Source organism: Oenanthe melanoleuca, chromosome 3, assembly GCF_029582105.1.
Source record: "Oenanthe melanoleuca isolate GR-GAL-2019-014 chromosome 3, OMel1.0, whole genome shotgun sequence".
Taxonomy (NCBI): domain Eukaryota; kingdom Metazoa; phylum Chordata; class Aves; order Passeriformes; family Muscicapidae; genus Oenanthe; species Oenanthe melanoleuca.
In genome coordinates, this window is record NC_079336.1 from 82,037,868 (window position 1) to 82,057,011 (window position 19,144).

The following is a 19,144-nucleotide window of genomic DNA, read 5'->3' on the forward strand; positions in this document are numbered from 1 at the left end:
CCGCCGCCTCGCCCGCCACCGCCGCCGCCCTCCCCGACTCGTCCCTCAGGCTGCCCCGGGCCGCGCTGGGCGGCGGCGGAGCGACCCCGGGAGCTGCGCCCTGCCCCCGGCACCGCAGCGCCGCGGCGCTCGTCCCCGGCGGACTCCGTTTGGGCACGGACCCGGGAAGATGGCGGAGGTGGCGGAGGTAGCGGAGGCCGAGCCCGCCGAGCCCGCCGCCTTCAAGCGGCCGAGCCGCCCGCTGCCCGCCGCTGCCGGGCCCGGCGATGCGGGGCCCAGCCCGCCGGCCGCCCCCCGCACGGCCGCCGCCGCGCCGCGCTACGAGGAGCCGCCCTGGGGCAGCCGCCCGCCCGCCGGCGCCGGCTACGGGCTGGAGGTGCTGAAGGGCGGCGTGCTGCTGGGCTCGGTGCGGCTGGAGGACAGCAGCTGGTTCCTGGTGGGGCGGCTGCCCGGCTGCGCGCTGGCCCTGGAGCACCCGTCGGTGTCGCGGCACCACGCCGTGCTGCAGTACCGCGGCGCCGGCTGCGCCCCCGAGGGCGCCGATGCCGCCGGGTTCTACGTGTACGACCTGGGCAGCACGCACGGCACCTTCCTCAACAAGGCGCGGGTGCCGCCCCGCACCTACTGCCGGGTGCGGGTGGGCCACGGGCTGCGCTTCGGCGGCAGCTCCCGCCTCTTCCTCCTGCAGGTGGGCCGCGGGCCGGGCCGGGGCTCGGGGTGCGCGGGGCCAAAGGCTGCCCGGATCAGGCCCGGGGATTTGCCCGGCTCCGTAGGGGTGGCTGCCAGAGCTTGGAGTGAGGCGGCTTGGAAGCAGCTCTGTGGGGTTGCGGGTTTCTGCTGATGTGCAGTCAGTGCAAAAGGCATTCCTCTCCAGCACTGTGGTGTATTAGGAGTTTCTTTCTGGCAGTATGATGCCCCACTAATAACCAACTAATATTTCTTTGTGAGCAAGGGGAGTGTTTATTAGCAGGGACTTGGACAGCACATCGTGTGTTGTGCACTTCAGAAGCTGCTTCTTGTAGTTCTGACGGGAATTTTTGCCTTTAGCCTTTTAATTGCAGTTATATGTGAGATGGATCCAAATGCAAATACACAATAATGTTTATTTCTCCCTGGCCTGCTTTTGAAAATGCCCTTAAAACTAATATATTTTAGTATGCAAACCATAATTAATGGTCAAATAATTCCACTTTTTTGAAGAGCAGTGTAATGATGTGTTTATGTTATTGTATGTAATCTGCATGTGCATTGAAAGTACTTGTTTGGGGTTTTTTAAAAACACTTCTGCTAATCTTCTCTTTGACTTAGGGACCCAAAGAGGACCAGGAGTCTGAGTCAGAGCTAACTGTGACTGAGCTGAAGGCACTACGCAAGCAGCAGCAAGCAAAGTTAGAAAGGACAATGCTGGGAGAGGACTCTGATGAGGAAGATGAGAAAGAGGAGAGAAGTGAAAGGAGCCAGAATAGTGATATGAGCTGCTCGTGGGGCATGGGTAAGTGATGGTGCATCGATTGACTGATATGCATTAGAAGGTCTGTAAGCCCATTTTCACTGAATGTTAGGGTTAATATTCCAACTGGCTGCCAAGAGTCACGATCCAGTCAAAGGTTTTGAGTACCAGTTAATCCTTTTGCTGTTACAAAGAAGGGCATGTGACAAGCTAACATCCAATGAGCTCCTTGTAAGCAGGAGGGGGTAATTTGCCTGTGCCTATAAAAGGCCATGAAACTTAGAGCTTAATTAATTGGTTTGCTCCTGTGATGATGTCCACACTTTTGCCCAAGAGGTGAAATTTAACTGCTTGAGGCTTCTGTGCAGTATAGCTGTCATTACATTTAAACAGGAAGTCCACATATAGAGCTAGATAAATTATAATTAATGAGCTTTCTGCAATGAAGTGAGTTGAAAACCTTTCAAACTTTCACACTTTCAAGCCTTTGAAAGTACTGAAACTGACATTGATCTGCAAAACTGAATCATGTGCTGGAATAACTAACAGCAAAAAAATTACTCTTTTGGATTGGGTAAAGGAATAATAAAGATAAGGGAAGTAATTTTATGATATAGCTGCTACTTCTTTCAAACAAATGAAAGTTGAAATATACTGGTGTTCTCTTTCTGATGTTTCACAGGGTTTTTTTTGACTTTGTATGTCTTCTAGGTGAGGATGCTGAGGAGGATGAGGTTGAAGAAAACCCTATTGCTGTTGATTTTCAGGATGTTCAAGATGCTTTTTATATGAAAGATCCTAGGAAGGCCTTACAGGGCTTTTTTGATAGAGAAGGTAATTCTTTCTTTTTTTTTTACAAAATGTGATTTTTTTTTTTTACTCAGCAAGGTGTTATTTAGTTGTTATATTTTTGCAGGGGAATTTAAGGTGTTGTGTGGGAGCAAAACTTTGTTACTTGTGGATAACATTTTTTGTTTCATCACTTTTTGGTGGGGATTTCAGGTGATTTGTTTTGGTTTTTTTTTTTCATTAAAACTTGGCTCACCATTGTATATTTGAGACTTAGTTACTAATTCCCAAACTGCAGTGAGCAGCTTGTATTCCTCTGGAGTGACACTGAAAACTGCATCCATGCTTTGAAGCCATGCAGAAAAATCAAAACCCCTCAATTTCCAGACTGTTTGCTTTGGAGATGGCTGTAATTGTGTATAACTGTAAAATGGGAAAATCTAAAAAAGACAAAAGGAAATAATTAAGTAGTCTAAAGTTTCAGTGGTTGCTAGTGAAATTTAAAGGTTATTCACTTGCTTGGTAAAGTGAAAAAACGATCTTCAAGACAAACAATATCTGTGAATTTAAACTGCAAACTGTTGTTGCTTCAGTGTAATTTACTTTAATACGTACAAGATGAGTTTTTTTCTTTGAACTACATGTTCCTTAACAGGCCACTTTTTTGGTGTGAAAAAGCCTTGATTTTGAAAAAAATACAAATCAGCATAACAGCAATGGAAGATCCCATGACTTTTAAAAAATAAATTAGGCAAAATCATGATATGTAACAAGAGCTTGTTATTCCTTTTTTTTTAGAATGTCCCATGACATTCTTTTCTGCTGTAAAGATTATTCCTGCTTATTTCAATTTTGGTTACTGCATCAACTTTGTTTTCTCGTCTAGGAGAAGAGTTAGAATATGAGTATGATGATCGTGGACACAACAGCTGGCTATGCAGGATCAAGTATGTACATCTCCATTCCTTTGGTACATGGAAACTGACTGTTGCATTTGCAAACAAAAGCTGAAAGAAATACTTGTTGTGTCACAAGTTGTGTTGGCAAGGGAGCCAGCTAGATTTAGACTTAAGTTCTGATACTGAAACAGAAGTTCAAGGATCAGCGTCTGTGCTCCTTTTTGTTCTGACAGGATTTGGTTTTCCTAGGGAAAGAAAATCAGGAAAGCAAGGGTCTAGGTTCTTTCAGATCCCCTTGTTCTGATCAATATGTGAAATTGAAATACAAGAGAAGAAATTAGGAAACAATTTTTTTAGTTCCTAATGAGAAAGATCAAAAAAAAAATCCCTTAATTCTACTGTGTGCCAAATTTAAGTTCCTGTGTAGTATAAAACAGTTTTTGAGGAGTTCCTGCTAGAAGCCACTAATGTAATTCTTTTATAAGACAGGAGAAGGTGAGGTGGAAATTAAGTCAACAAGTCTCAACATGGTAACGATTGTACTGCTTAAAAATCCTTTGCTTCATCATGGGAACTATTTGTTACTCATATTGTATGGATACAAGATACCTGTACTTAAAATGATTCAGGGATTGACATTTAACCTTTTAACTTCCTGTATTTCTAATGGAATATATAGAGGAAAAATTCTTGTTTGGACCAGTGAAATGCAAATTGACTTGCATGATTAGGAAATGATGATTGGTTCTGTATGAAATGAAAAGTGGAAATATTTAACACAAAAAAAAAGATTAAAATGAAATGGCAATGCTGTTGTAAAATATCTGAGTAGCTTCCCTGAAAAGCTGCTTGCATCTGAGCTGTTCTCTGACCCTTCAAACTGAACAGGTTGCCTGTGGATGATGCATCAGGGAAGCAGCTGGTGGCAGAGGTTCTCCATTCAGGAAAGAAGAAGGAAGCAATGATTCAGTGTGCACTGGAAGCTTGCAGGCTGCTTGATGCTCGAGGAGTACTGAGGCAAGAAGCAGGTGAATAACTGTGATCATTCTAAATGCCCTAAATTAGGGAATTGAGATTGCTGTGTTGAATTTGCTTTATTGCTGAGTGGTAAGAAAATCATGTTGTTTCTTGCCTTCTCCTGTGCCTTTCTCAGTATCCCGAAAAAGGAAATCAAAGAACTGGGAAGATGAGGATTTTTATGACAGTGATGATGACACCTTCCTCGATCGAACTGGTGCTGTGGAAAAGAAAAGACTGAACAGAATGAAGAAGGCTGGTAAAATAGAAGAAAAACCAGAGACTTATGACTCCCTGGTAAGAATAATTATTTTGATATCTCAAGGTTACTCTCTCATGCCTGTGTTATATTATGACTAAGAAGAAATCTTGATGGATTACGGCAGTGGATGAAGGAGATGCCAGAACAGGATACTTTTAAATTAGTTACCAATCATTGGAAGATAATTCCAAGCTTTTAAGTCCACAGGACACATCCCAAAGAAATATCTCATTCTGCTTCAGAGAATAAGAATCCTGGATTGACAGGCATATGACAACAATAAGCCCTACAAAAACAATAGGGTGTGAGGGATAGGAGGAGTTGAAGGGTTCAGTGGTGTATAACACTACTGCAGAAGAATTATGCATACTGCTGTGTTTCAGAAATGGTTTAAATAATTTTCTGTGTCAAGAAATGGATAAGTTGTTTAGGAACAATCTAGACTTCTAATTTTTTTTTATCCCAGGAAGTCCTGGTCAATGGTCAGAAGTAGAAAAGTGGAAGTAATTTGATAGGATACTTGAGTAACTGTTAAAATGAGATTTTAACAAGATAAAGGCTTCTAAGCATGTTGTTCTCTCATAGGTCACAAAGCTAAAAGAAGCAGAAAATGAGCTTTCTGAGATAACAGAGAAGCTGAAGGTTTCAGGGAAAGGTAAGGCGTGAAGCTTATTTGATCACAGTGCTTTCCATAAAGAAAAATACAGAGCTGAAAATTATCTTAGGGATTTCTCTTTTCAAAGATTTGGGGTTTGGGGTTTTTTTTTCAGTGTCCGCTCTTCACAAAGAGGTAGGAAGGTCTGCAGGTCTCTGAGTTAGCTGGAGAGAATTCTTACAGTCTTCATCCAATAGTTTATGTGCTCTGTTTGTAGTCACTTGCTAATGGATGCAGCCTTTTCCAAAGCAAGCAACATCTAAGTTAGAGTAAGGTGGCAAGTGTACAGGCTGCTGGAGTTCTGAGAGGGTGAGTATTATCATTGTTTATCTGCCCATATTGCTGAAAATGACCTAAGTGATCCTTTTTTTTCCACTCCCTTAAAAAACATACATAAGGGGAAGAGGAAATAACTCACAGAAAAATAATTTAATTTTTTTTCACTTCTCTTATTGTAAGCACACTGTACAAGGGAAAGGTGAGAAGAGAGAAATGTGGAGACAAAGCAGTTGACACTTAACCTGCATGTTCAATGAACATGCCAGTACACTAGGGTGCCATTCAGGTTCTAGGATTATGCCTTTGTTTCTGCAAAGGCAGAGCCTTGCCAGACCAGTGGTGATATCTGTTAGTGAGTTATGTTTAAAAGCAAACTGAACCAATGGCTGCATTTTGCTTTCTTTTACTGATTATGTCTCATGGAGTAAAAGGAAGGTGGGAAGGAAATGTGTTTAGGCTGGTTGTTCACAAAAAAACCTTTTTAACAAAATTGGTGGTAATAAATGCTGCACCGTAGTTTGTTAGAAGTTTCTCTCCAAGCAGCAGTGTGACAGCTGGGCCATCTTCTATGCATTACATGGCTGTGTTTTTTCTAGTTATTCAGCTCCACACCAAAAGCAACATTTTTGTTGGTGACTGATTATACCAGATTATACCTTGATTATACCAGATTATACCCTGTTCAAAAAGCAGTACCATTTCACCAAGCATTCGAACTGATGTTCAGTGTGTTTGAAGGAATTGTTTTCAGCTTTATACTTTTGTTAAGTAATTAGCAATTGACCAGCAAAAGAAGCTAATGTTTAGATTGTCTGAAAGGCGTAATTCCAAGCTTTCATATTCCAAGCTTTCTGATACCTTTGTTTCTACTGATACTGTTTCTCAACAGGACTGGTGAATTATACTGTAGTAGAGACTGAGTGAGGCTGAGTTCATTTTTGTACTTCTGCTAACACCATATAATGCTGTAGGCACCTTCCCCACCAGAACCTGCTCATGCAATCCCAATACACATTTTTGTAAGTTGGAGGTGTTTAGACAGCTAACTTAGAGCCTTAGAAAAAAGTGCACTCTCAGCACTTACTGAAGTACAGAATCATTCAGTATTGGATGGGAATTCCCTAGAACTAGGCCAGGGTGAAACAAACATAGCAAATATTGCATTAATCAGCTGGTTTGTTTGGGTGTTTTCTAGATCCTTGGGTTTTCTCTTATTTGAATGCATTAGGTTAATCACAGATGCTGAGAAAGCCAGGAGCAGGGTTATTTGCCATGGAACATTTTTACCAGTGTCATGAGCTGTCCAGCAAAACTGCTGCATTACATACAGTTCTGAAACCTTAACACACTTTTGTTTGCTCTAAATGATTACTTGGAGCCTAAAGATAAGAGCATAGAGACACCAGTGAGTGAATGACAGGCTAAATTGCTACACCTCTTACCAAGCACTTGGAGAAATTAAGTAGTTGTCTAAAAAAGTCTCAGGAGAAGTTCACAAATTGTTCCCTGGGGTTCTTCAGAACTAATTACTGTTGGACTGACTTGGTATCACTCATTCACTGATGCTGCTGAATGCAGATCAAATATATGGAGCTCTTCAGTCTCATCTTTGGTTGCCTGTTCAGGAAAAATATCAATAAGTTGATGGTGCAGTAAATAGCCCTGTAGCTTTTCGTCTCTGGGATATAAAGTATAATAGACATGATTGATTCACCTCCTAGGAATGTCAGATTTTACTTCAGTAGTGTAGAAAACTGCTGCAACAGATAAGGAATGCTAACTATAACCCTGCAAGCTGATCTAGCTGGTATTAGGGCACTGCTGGTGGAATTGAGCAGAGAATCCACTTTGCAAGAAGGGGCAATGTGACTCCCTCAGCATCAGTCACTGACTGAAGCACTTACAGTGCTCTGCAGTACAGCAGCTCTGGATTTAATTGTGGAGCTTTAATTGTTCTGGAGAATATGACAACTCACTAAACCACATCTTTGTAATTTGATGCCTAAATCAAATTATCATTCTGCTCAGCTCCTGCCTGCAAGGAGGTTCAGACATTGTTAACAATGCCTTTTCATTGTTGTTTGTAATCTTGGTTCATATGAATAGTTGTGATAAAAAAGAGAGTATTTCTATCAGAATTTCTTTTATGACATGTTTTGTTATCATTTATGCTTGCATGGAGGTGGATGCTACAGCTGTTTCTTACCTTTTGAAGTCTATTAATGCTGTATATCTTGGAATAGTTACTGTTACAGCTTTCATGTATTTTCAAATGGTAAACACTGTTTTGTTTTACATCAGAAATATCCTTTCCAGTTGAATCCATTTGTAAGCATGAGTCTTATTAGACCCTCTAATTATTTAAGTCTTGTAAAACTGCTCAAATGTAGAATGCTCAAATTTAGAATAACTTAGTCTGTTTTATTTTTATGCATTTAACATTTCAAGTGCTACTTAACTAGCTCAAGCTGAACTGAAAATAACTCATTGATCAAATAATTACCCTTGTGCATATATACAAAAACACAAGCTAGAAAATACATATTGGATTTGTCACTTTTCATTTAATATTAAAAGACAGAAATCTATCTGTCAAAGACTTGTTAAAAATTCTAGCAAGAACATTTTTCTTTATTGCCTCCAGGTCATTTTTGAACACCATGTAACAACTTCTGAAACACTGTTCAAGCCAAAGAAAGGCATTTTTCTAGATCTTTATGTTTGGTTATTTTAAATCCAGATATTAGAAGTCTGTATTTATTTTTGGTAGTCATTAGAGATTTCGTTTTACCTCCTGGGTTTTATTTGAATTACTCATGTATGCATAATATTGTTAATATTTTGAAATTAGGTGGAGTAGAAAGACTGTCATTGCTCTTTTTCAAGTTCAAAGCATTTTCTTGCAGAAAATCTAGGCAAAACAAAGGTTCTGTGTTATTGGCCTAATGAATGAAATTTGGTTTGCATGCACTCTCTCAGGGGTGGAAGGCAGCATTGATTGATTTTGAACTTTGCAAATGTTATGGGATGCACATTCCAGGAAAGTCAAGATCATAGATTTCCTATGCAGTGGTATAGGTTTTTGTGTGGCTGGGATTATTTTGGTTTGTGACTACAAAAAAATCCCTAAGCCACTTTTTAGGGAGAGCGGATCTAGAAGTGAGATGAACAGCCAGGAATAGCACTCACAAAGAAACATTCTGTTTTAAGAGAGGCTTTTTTAGGTAAGTGAATTAAGTTTACTTTCAGACTTTTGTTAGGAGAAATGCTTTCATCTTTCCAGGCCTAACAACTTCCATTATTTCACAATTCAACAGAAACTCACAGAGAAGATAGTTGTTCCTATGTACTTTATTCTCTAAAGGCAGGACTGATGATTACAGTTATCTCCCCCCCATAACATTATATATCTTCCCTTTATCTTGCCTAGTCCAGTCCCATCCAGCAGCTCAAGATTCTTTGGATGAGTTCATGACAGAAATAAAATCAGGATGCACATTAGACAGCGTGGCACGAAAGAAGCTTCACTTGCGGTCGTTTGAACTGAAGAAAGAGCAGCAGAGACTGAAAGGGTTAATAAAGCTTGTCAAGCCTGCAGAACTGCCTGAGCTGAAGCCCCAGTAAGTCTTGGTGAAAACATAAAACAATTACTCTTCCCTTTATTTATCCATGGGCAGTTGTACAAGTCCAGTAAATAGGCAGCCTTCCAATCTCAAAAGCAGGACAGCCTTCCAAACTACCTGGCTGGTCTCTTTAAGGAGCTGCTGTGCCTTGGGCTATTGCAGCATCCATGGCTGAGGGAAATGTACAACTCTAGAGTGAGACCAGCCCAGGCTGGCAGGATGACATGGATAAGGGACTGGAAGCAGAGTGTTAGCTTCTTTTGGTTTTTTCCCATGTGCATCCAAAAGGAACTGAAGAATTTTACAGATATAATGTTAAACATGAAGCCCACTTTCACTCTGTGAAATGTATTTGGAAGTCAAATGTAGTGGCTGTTCAGCTACTGCCTAGCAGCACCACTGCAGTCTGAGAGGGTGTGTGCATCATTTACTAGTGGCAGATTGATTAGAGGTTAATTACTTAATTCATTTAAATTAAGGTTTGGCCTCTAAGTGTGTTTTTATATATAAATATGTGTGGATGTATGCAGTTGAATTTAAGAGAATCTGTGTGATACAGAGAGTTTTTTCCTTGTTTGTTTTTTTTTTTTGCTTCCTGTTATGGCATGTGTCTGAATCCTATGTATGTATACATATATGTATATGTAGGATGGAGGAGTCATCTCTTGAGGCATCCTCCTTGGATGCTGCAAGTGGTAGAGAAATAAAAGGATTTTTATATATCCACTTCTCATAGGCAGACCATTCTTTTTGTGATTTTTTTTTTTTTTTTTTTTGCATTCGTATATATGATTTTTTTTATACTTTGTGTATTATTTTCCTTCCTTTTCTTCCTTTCCTGTGTCTGATTTTTATTAGGAGTGGGAGTTCCAGTCTCAACTCAGAGAACAAGCCTAAAAAGATGAACCTGCCTCTCTTTGGTGCAATGAAAGGGGGGAGCAAATTCAAACTGAAAACTGGAAGCCTAGGGGTAAGTTAGACTTGTAAGTATTGCAAGTCAGTGGCTGTTTGTGGGACCACCTTCTCAGGTTGTGAAGGCTGTAGGTGGCAGCTGTGTCTTCTCACATGCATGGAAACATCTGAGAACATGCATGGAGGTGCAGCCTGAGCAGTGGAAGCTGCAGGGGCTGTTGGATGTCGTTTCCATGTCCTTGTACAGCTGCTTTCCTGGGGCACAGCTGTGGTCAAAAGGCAGTGGGTCAAAAGAAGCAGTCTGGGGACATGAGGCTGAACCAGTGCTCTGTCTCAGCAGCCAGTCCTTTTCTTGTTTTTCTCTATCTTCATAGCCAAGATCATATCCATGATTGATTCAGTTTCCAGTGTCCCTCTTATGAAAAGACTGCACTCCTTATTTATGGACTGGACATGTTTTTTCATCTTCCATCTCTACTAATAGCTTTTCCTTAAACCCTAGCTATTTGTCATCCTGAGAGTGCTTCCTTACCAGCTGTCTCTGAAGTAGTGCGTGTGCTTTCTCCTGTGATGAGTATCTGGGACATCTGCCTCTGTCTTGGCGCTGATGCCCAAGTCTTTGTCTTGCAGAAGTTGCCTGCTAAGCGTCCAGACATTCCTGAAAACTTGTTCAAAACAAAAGATGATGGACCGGAGGAGGAGGAGGAAGAGGAGGAAGAAGAAATGGAAGAGCAGCAAGAAGCAGATGCAGTAAACAGCAGTGTGTCAGACTTGGAAATGCAAATGATAATAGAGAAAGAAACAGGGAAAGAAACTCATGTTCCTGATGGCTCTCCTTGCAATAACAAAAATCTAGAATCCCTTCAAGATGGTAAACTGTTGTTTCTGATTTTTCCAGTAATGAAGATGAGTCTATTACTGCTGAACTTTTAAGAGCTGTGTGAATCAAATGTTTGAGTCACAGGTTCTCCAGCCTGTTTATTTTCCTTTTTTTTTTTTGCCATGAGTCCAGAGTCCATGTGGCAGCAGCTGAGTTTCACATGGTTCTAGTTGAAACTCTGCTTGGCAGTCAGTTTTTCATGCTTTTTGGTGAATAAATCTTCTGGATGTAAGGAAATCCTATTTTGATAAGCCCTGTTTTCATTAAATTGATTGTCCAAATGAAAACAACTGTAGTGTTCTGTTGGCAGTAAAAGTGACATAACAGGAAAACAAATGCCTGTGCAAAACTTCAGATGCATTTGCAAGGAGGAAAAGCAATTTCAAAAGTGGTAATGGAAAGGTACCTTTGAGGTATCTCCAATCCCTCCTTTTCTGTATCAGCCTGATGGATTTGAAAACTCAGTAAGGAATGTTTCTCAGTGAACAATATGTTTGATAACAGAAAGCTAGTTCTAGCTTTTTGGCTTAATGCTGGACAAGTTGTTGTTGGAAAGTGCTTTAGCAGATCACAGAATGTTTTTATTGTATTGCAGTGGACACTTGGTGGATGAATAATTTGTAAGACTTTTGAGAGAAGAGTTCTTTCTGAGACAGATGTAGCAAAGAGTTCCCTTTTGTGCTTTATCTCAGAAATGCACTCTGCTCTCCAGAGTTACTGCAGTGCCCACCAAGTTCTTCCTTTTTTGTGTTACAGGGGTTGATTTTCTGCCTGAGCCAAAGGTGCTGAGGAATGACTCTGAGATGGGACCCTCACAAGAGAAATCCCAAGGTGAGCAGTACAATACAGATTATTTTGTAATAGCATGTGGGTTTAGAAACTGACCAAAGGACTTATTATCTTATATGGGTCAAAGGAAACAGCCTAATCTAGAGCCTAATGAATCTAGAACTGAAATGAAAGATTGTGTTTTGCTTGGGAAGTGATAAGTGTATGATAAAGACTGGGCTTCCACTATATTACAGCTGTCCTTGTTTTCCATAGCCATTTACTGTTTAGGGATCTTTTGTTTCAAAAAGTCACTATGAGGAGAATTAATTTAGGAGAACATAATGATGCTTTTTCCTCCATTATTCAATTGCACTAGCTCTTAACACTACAGAAGAACAAAACTTTGTTTTATAAAGTGACAATTGGTACATAAAATTAGGTAATAATCTGCTGGTGACCTAAATGATGCCTCTGCATGTATGCACAAAAAAATCAGATCTTCAAAATGAAGGTGTACAGGGAGGAGATTTTTGTGACCTTTCTATTTTTTCATAACTCAGACTCCTTAGAATCTGTCCTCATCATCTCACCCATAGAAAGCCATGAGAGTATCAGTATTTCAAATTGTAACTGGCAGAAAACCAAGGAATTCTTTTCACCCATCAACTCTAAAGTTTGGTGTATGTTTGTTTGTTTGTTTGTTTGTTTGTTTAAAAAGCAAATTGGTCCTGTACATTTCCTACTTCTTCCTTTCTAAATCAATCACTGCAGTGATCTTAGATAGGAAGAGTCTTTTAGAAAATAAACATCTGCCATTAACTAAAGTTAGTATTATTGAATCACTAATAGAGGATCTTATTGAACTGCATTCAGTGACTCTGTGTTTAAAATAAGTTAAATCCAGGAAGGCAGCATGATGTTCAGCAGTATTTTTCTCAAGTATGAATTGTGGTGAGATATCTTGGATTTCCTTATGAATGTATTAATTTTTATGTGAACTTTCTATAAGTTTATATCTGTAGAATTGGTCATTTGTGCTGTGTCATAAAACAATTCTGCTTTCTTTCCAGCATCCAAGGCAGTAAATAAGGAACCTGAAGAGACATCTGAGAAAGTTAAGAAAATCAGTAGCTCAAGCAAGGTCAGTTACAGCACCATGACTTCTGCAGCTAAAGAGGAAATCATTTCTAGGCTATTTTTTAGTGAAATAGTAACAAGTTGCTGAAGTCTAACTTGGTGAGAGTAGTGCTTCTCTGCTGACTAAGACCCAGGTATAGAACTATACACTGCCATTGAACACAAAAATTTTGGAGTCTCCAATGAAAAGGTAAAGAACAGCATTTTGGGCATGCTAGAGGCTCTCTGTTCAATCACAAAAGTTACTTTTTTCACCTTTTCACTTGGCAGTTGCTAACTGCTGCTTCACCTGTGTCACAAGTGCCACAGAACATAGGTGCTGTCCAGGCTTTGGAATGTCAATGCAAAGCTTTCCTTGCAGAGTAGCCTGGGAAATACATATTGGCTGACACTGAACATGCTGTACTAAAGCTGCAGGTACTCTGTGTCAAACCTTATCCTTCTCTGTAAGATGTGAAAGAGATGAGTTTGAGAGATTAATGTCTTTTGCAACCAAGTTATCACTAAATGTCAGTGGTTGTACCAGATAATATTTTTCCTGTGCACAAGATTTGTATTAAAATGTAAAGTATGTGAACTTTGCACGTTTTGGGACTCAAGTCAGCTGTTGCCTTCCTGGAGCTGGGAAGGATCTTCTCTGACAGCCTAATAATGATTATTGTGAGGCTCTTCCCTTTAGAGGGCATCCCCCCCTTCTGCTGATTGCCATCAGAGGAGAGGACTGTACTTGGTGGGCCACGAGTCCTGACAATTGGGACAGTTTCTTTGTGGAGACAATCTAATTTTAGCCCTGCAGCACTTTCTGAACCTCAGATCCCTGCATCCTGTGTGTGCTGACTGCTGCTTTGTTAGTCTTGGCAGAGGAGCCAGGGATTGGGTAGGCACAGTCCTCAGAACTGTCTTTTGTTGCTGGCCTTACTGAAGATACTAAAGAAATTGAGAGTTTATTTATACTGGTAAAGCCCAAGTTTTACCACTTTTATGAATATGGGAGGACAAGGCAGTTTTTCATGCTGAGGCAGTCAAGTCAGCACCTCTCATCAGCAGAGAGTTTGCTCTAACACTGAGCATTCTCCAAATGCCAGATGGCTTAGATGTATTCTTTCTCCCATCACAAATCACTTTTTCCACATGCAGTCTCTGCCTTTGGGCTCAGATCTTGCATGGAAACTATCAACCAGAAGTCTTTTGTTTTTTCTGTGATATTTCAATAACTTTGAATTATGTAAAACTGGAAAAACAATTTTCAAGTGATGGTTCTCAAGCCATATTAAAAAGCAGTACAACTCTGAAGTGTAATATTTTGGAAGACATCAGTCTTCTAAAAAAGCTGGTTTAGATGTTAATTTGGGGAAGGAAAATTATTGAGGGAATGAAAATTTGTTACAACTGCATAACTTGAGACTGTAATGAAGCTACAGAGTAATGCAAATCAGTGCTGAGTAACTTGACATTATCTTGAGCTCTTAAGTCTTGCACTCTACAGTTGTAGGATTTTTTTACCTGCAGTTGTTGAAAACAGTTGTTGTTGAGAAAATGATGCTGATGTGGCAAAACTTAAAAATCTAGGGACAAAAAGATACTGCTGTGTCAACAACTGCATTGCAAGTGACCTGTTGGTTTTGCTGTAATGTTTGAAGATGCCAGCAAGACCTGAAAACAATGAGCATTCTTTTCTTTTTGAAAACTAAGTTACCCTTGTATAACACCTGAACTTTTATAAACTCCAGTTTGAAAGTCACCTTAAACCCAAAGTTGTCAGCGGTATTGTGAATGGAAATCAGTAAAGCATGAAAATCCTACTTTAAAGCTTTTCCCTGCATAAAGAAACTCTATGTCAAATGACACCCCCAGACATTAGGATTAAACTGTCCAGAAGTGGACAGGTTCTGGTTTGAGGGGCAAATTGGACTGGATGACCTCCAGAGGTCCCTTCTGACTCTAATGGAAATGAGCTGAATCTATTTGAGGGTTTGATCTTTCTTCTGTATTACCATTTTCATCCCTGACTCCTGTGGGAATAACCCTCACCCCTCATTATTTGTCTCTGAATTAGTGAGGGATTTGGTAGCTATGGCACATTGGTGGAGGGGTACAGCACCTTAAAAAATCTTTCCTCTCTTTGCAGGTCCAACAACCTTTTTTTTCCTCACAGTACCCAGATGATGACCCAGACTACTGCATATGGATTCCTCCTGCAGGTATTATCAACCATTTCCTTACTGGTTTTAGTCTCATAACTCAGGAATCTTCCTAATAGGTCATGAGGATGTCCTTGTAAGACCTTGAGAAAAAGCTAATTCAGGAATACTTTACCCAGAACCTGATGGTTTGTGGCATGTTATGCCCCATGTTTGTTGCATGGCCATGCAAGTCTTGCAGTGAGATGCAAACCATATCTGTAGCTTCATGGCAATGGAGACATACACCTGAAGTTTGTTTTTCAGTTTTGTAACACCTGAGAGATCTAACTGCATTCACACTTGGTTGGTATGATAACTTAATTGAAAGACAAGCTCTTCCCTAGGAATAAATGCTCCAGCAATGTTAGTATTCTCAGTTTTCACACAAGTCTGTGAAATCCAAAAATGCTTCTTTGCAGGTTTTTGCAAAAATCATTGGAATACAAACACTGGGTCAGCTGTTTTGGAGAAGTCTTGATAATGCTTTGGTGAAGTTACTGAATAATTGATGCACTCATCCAACATGTGTTAAACTTTAATAATTTTTTATCTTTACTTCCAGGATGTTTTTAGCTAGGTGAAGTTATTTTGAAACAGGGTAATGAATGTTCAGTTCCTCTAAAATAGAAAACTAATTTTCTATAGCATTGAGGTTTTCAGAGTAAGTTCAAAGCTTAGCCTTCACCTGATAGATTCATTACTATAATTTTTGTAAGGCTGTTGCAAGGTTATAGAAATAAGAACAAATTTCACTGAAGAAAACTGTAATCTGGTGAATCACCTTCAGTGAAAAGACTGCACCTCTGACATACAAATCCATAGGAACAGAAAACAAAGTCTAATCTGGGATAGTTCAGCAAGCTGTGTCCATAAGAGGGAGCTCTGTTTTTTGATTCTTTGACGATAAATAGTCAAACGTCCCTTCTAAGCTGCCATAATTAGGACTCCAGAAAAAAAAAAAAACCAAACAAAACAGCCACAAAAACAGGAATATCTGATGTAAACTTAACACTGTTAGTAGAATTGAAATTAATTGTAATTCAAAAGACACATTGCAATATGCAGTCTGACTTTTTGTATGGCTGGTGTTACCTAGAGACTTTCATACAGGGATACACATTTCTCTTTGGTGAGGGGTAAAAGGAATAATGCAACTCTTCCTCTCTGTCCATTAGGTCAAAGTGGTGATGGCAAGACTCATCTCAATGAAAAATATGGCTACTAAGCTTCCAGTGCCCCAGAGTACATCTGAGGCTTGAAGGACTGCTCTGTTTTGGACTCTTTCACTACACATTAGGTGACAGATAAGAGACTTGGATTTTCAGATGCTGTTTAAATTCAAGAGCATCAGCAGCTGCTCTGGCTCTTAGCTCTCCTTGTGTGTCCCCTGTTTTGTCTTCCAGATACTTTTTTAAAAGTAAAAGCCCATTCTTTTGCCTCTTCTTTCACTTTTAGCCTTGTTTGTTTGGCTGGTTGGTTTTTTATTTGGCTTGAAACCATAAACTCATTTTTCCTTTTGTAAATAAAAGTAGACCAAAATATTGAAAGAATATACCTCTGTATTACTTACAGGCTTGATAAAATTTATTCATATTTGGTTTATGCAATTAAAATAACAAACACCACTGGTCTGTGATTGCTGTTTGAAAATACTGTCATGGTAAACACAACCTAAAACTTGAGGGTTCTTTTTTTTTTTCCTTTCCTGTGGAAAAAAGAAACAACTTACATTTTGAGAAGAAAATTGTTTTCATTTCTCCCTCGTGCAGTTGTTGGAATAACTGGTATGGAGTGGACAGGAACTGGTGAGTATACAGTGTTATATAGGTCCAGAAATGCCAAAGAACTAAAGAGGCTGGCACTGTTTGAGTCAGGGGTAACAGAATAAACAGATGGAAAGGTATCCTGGAAAAGCCTATAATGGAGCCTCTTATTCTTATGTCACAGCATGAGCAAGTGCAATCTTAATGCAGTTCCAGACATGCCTGGTAAATAGTCTTTGTCTGGAGGAGTCCCCTGGGTGACTCAGGATTGTCCCAGAGCCTGTGGTAAAGGCAAGGTCATGCAGGATGTGTGAGAGTTTAAATAGCTGCAGGCACAATCTACAGGGGCAAGGAAAACTGTAGAAATGACAGTCTTGCAAATCAGGGACACACATCCTTTGGGATGCTTCCACCAGCCAGTGGCTGCATCCTCATGGACCAATCACAGGATCAGAAGCTGGGGTGAAGGGATAACCATACAACCCTTTACTTAACAGGCTCAAGCTACAGAACAGCATCTTTCTGCCTGTAATCTTCAGCATATGCAGCAGGGTTTTGTCTGCATCTGCACACCAGGCTGGGCAGCCTAAAGCTTCCTGCTTCTGGCAGAGGGATATCTTTATGTAATCCAAGGAAAGGCTGTTGCCTCTCTATTCAAAATGCCAGACCTCATAAGTTTCACAGCTGTATCCCTGCCCCAAAGTCTTGTTCAGATCCAGGGTGTACCAGGCAACTGTGAGAGTCCCATTCATCAGCAGCAGGCCTGGCAGGTTTCAGACAGGGAAAATAATAATGTGCCATTTATGCTCATGAGAAGCACTAGGGCAAAGAGCCCATGTAAGCACACTTTTATTGTTACACTGACCACTACTTTAGAATGGTATCTTTTCATCAGGGGCTGCTTTATACTACAGACAAATGGCATTGCCCTGCTGCCAGAAAACACATCTCTGGGGATAAGGGCCTGGACAGTTTGGTCCTGGCTAAACCATGAGCTCCCCATCTGTTCTTTCCATAGCAGCTCCCCATCTCAATCTGATGGTGAACCCTGCTTTCATTAGGCCATCCATCTTTTGCTTCATTGTGTAACATGAACACCCCAAGTTCATCCCTGCTGGATGGTTCCAGTTATTTTCATGGTGGCTTTTGATAAAATCATGGAAAAAGCACCCATTATATTTGAAAGTTGTGGTCCTCCCATTGATGATCACTTTGCCAGCCCAGAAGCAGTTTCTCACTTGATCCTCAACAGCTGTGTAATGCTAACAGGTTTGCACATTCTCCTTTTGGGCCAGGTATTATGTCATTCATCAAATACCTTTTTCCTCCAAAAAGAGCTTTAAAACAGTATGTGGACATGGGAGTAGAGGTCACCATTTTACACAGAAAGGGATCTACACAGCAATAAAATTTCACCTTTTCATCAATTTCTTTCTCATCCACTGTGCAATACCATAATCACCATAATCATATCTCTGTATGATCAGCAGGCCTCTCTCCAAATTTTTATATCTTGCTGGCAGCTCTTCCCTGCAAGTCATAGATCTCTTACTGGTCTGTGTACATGTCAAGATTTTTTTTTTCTTAAGCACCACACTGTGCAGCCTGTAATAATCCTCTTGTGGAAGAGGGCCTATGTAACTCTGATTTTAAGCAGCATTGAAAAAAACAGGAAATAACTTATGCAACGTTTGATACCCACAACTTACGGAAGACTGCTTAGTTTCATGACTAAAAGATGTGAAAGAGTCTATGAAAATGAAAACTCTGCTTACACATCAGTTTAACACCCTGGGTAATTAACTGCAGACATGTTTTTTCTTTCAGAAGCTGCCTGACAATGGAGCAGCCATCGTAGCCTCTGGCAGTAGAGAAGCCTAGCCCTGAAACTTGTGTCATTAAGCAGCTGACTAAAGTCCACGTGTCCCCTAAAGCTCCCATTCTCCTTCAATTTTCCTTTGCACTCCTTCATCCCATGGGGCATCTGGCACTCACTCCATGGCAGAAATGTAATTTGGGCCATGTGTGGTTTCCTGCACGTCCCATCTCGAGAGGAGAGCCCTGCCCTGCTCGTGGGGTTTTGATCCCAGACATGGAGTGCTGCTGCTGGCTGTGTTACAGACTGCACTTCCAGCCTCTACCTCAGAGCTGCTTTTCCACATAAAATCAGAGCCAATCTGGGTTGCCCAGGCCCATGCAGCAGTCTGCAGCTGGGCATCTCCTCGTGGCTGCGTTAAGTGCCTGGCAGAGCTGGCAATATTATTTACAGCTGTGGGTGTGACTATAGGGTGTATGGCAAATCTCACAGACATTTCTCACCCCAAATGCTTTTCCTGACCTCCCTAGCCCCACAATGATGTTCATTGCCTCAGGGGAGGAAAGGGCTCCTGGGGTATCTAGAACTGTTCCTTAGCCTAAGAATCCCCCAGCATATTTTTTCCATTCAGATAGGAGGACATGAGTGCACTAACATGCAGCAGGTCCTCAAACACAGAGATCCCACTCAGCATGACTCTCCTATGAA

The 19,144-nt window shown here is 40.7% G+C and overlaps 1 protein-coding gene across 1 annotated transcript; it reads left to right on the plus strand.

The window, feature by feature from the left end:
• Positions 1-10: 10 nt before the first annotated feature.
• SLC4A1AP (solute carrier family 4 member 1 adaptor protein) lies at positions 11-16,482 on the plus strand. Its single transcript, XM_056487465.1, has 14 exons — positions 11-688; positions 1,309-1,492; positions 2,162-2,284; positions 3,126-3,186; positions 4,027-4,166; positions 4,292-4,452; positions 5,003-5,072; positions 8,782-8,971; positions 9,833-9,944; positions 10,517-10,757; positions 11,523-11,597; positions 12,608-12,678; positions 14,803-14,875; positions 16,033-16,482. The coding sequence occupies exons 1-14, from the start codon at positions 170-172 to the stop codon at positions 16,080-16,082; spliced, it is 2,070 nt and encodes a 689-aa protein (XP_056343440.1). The 5' UTR covers positions 11-169; the 3' UTR covers positions 16,083-16,482.
• The last annotated feature ends 2,662 nt before the right edge of the window (positions 16,483-19,144 follow it).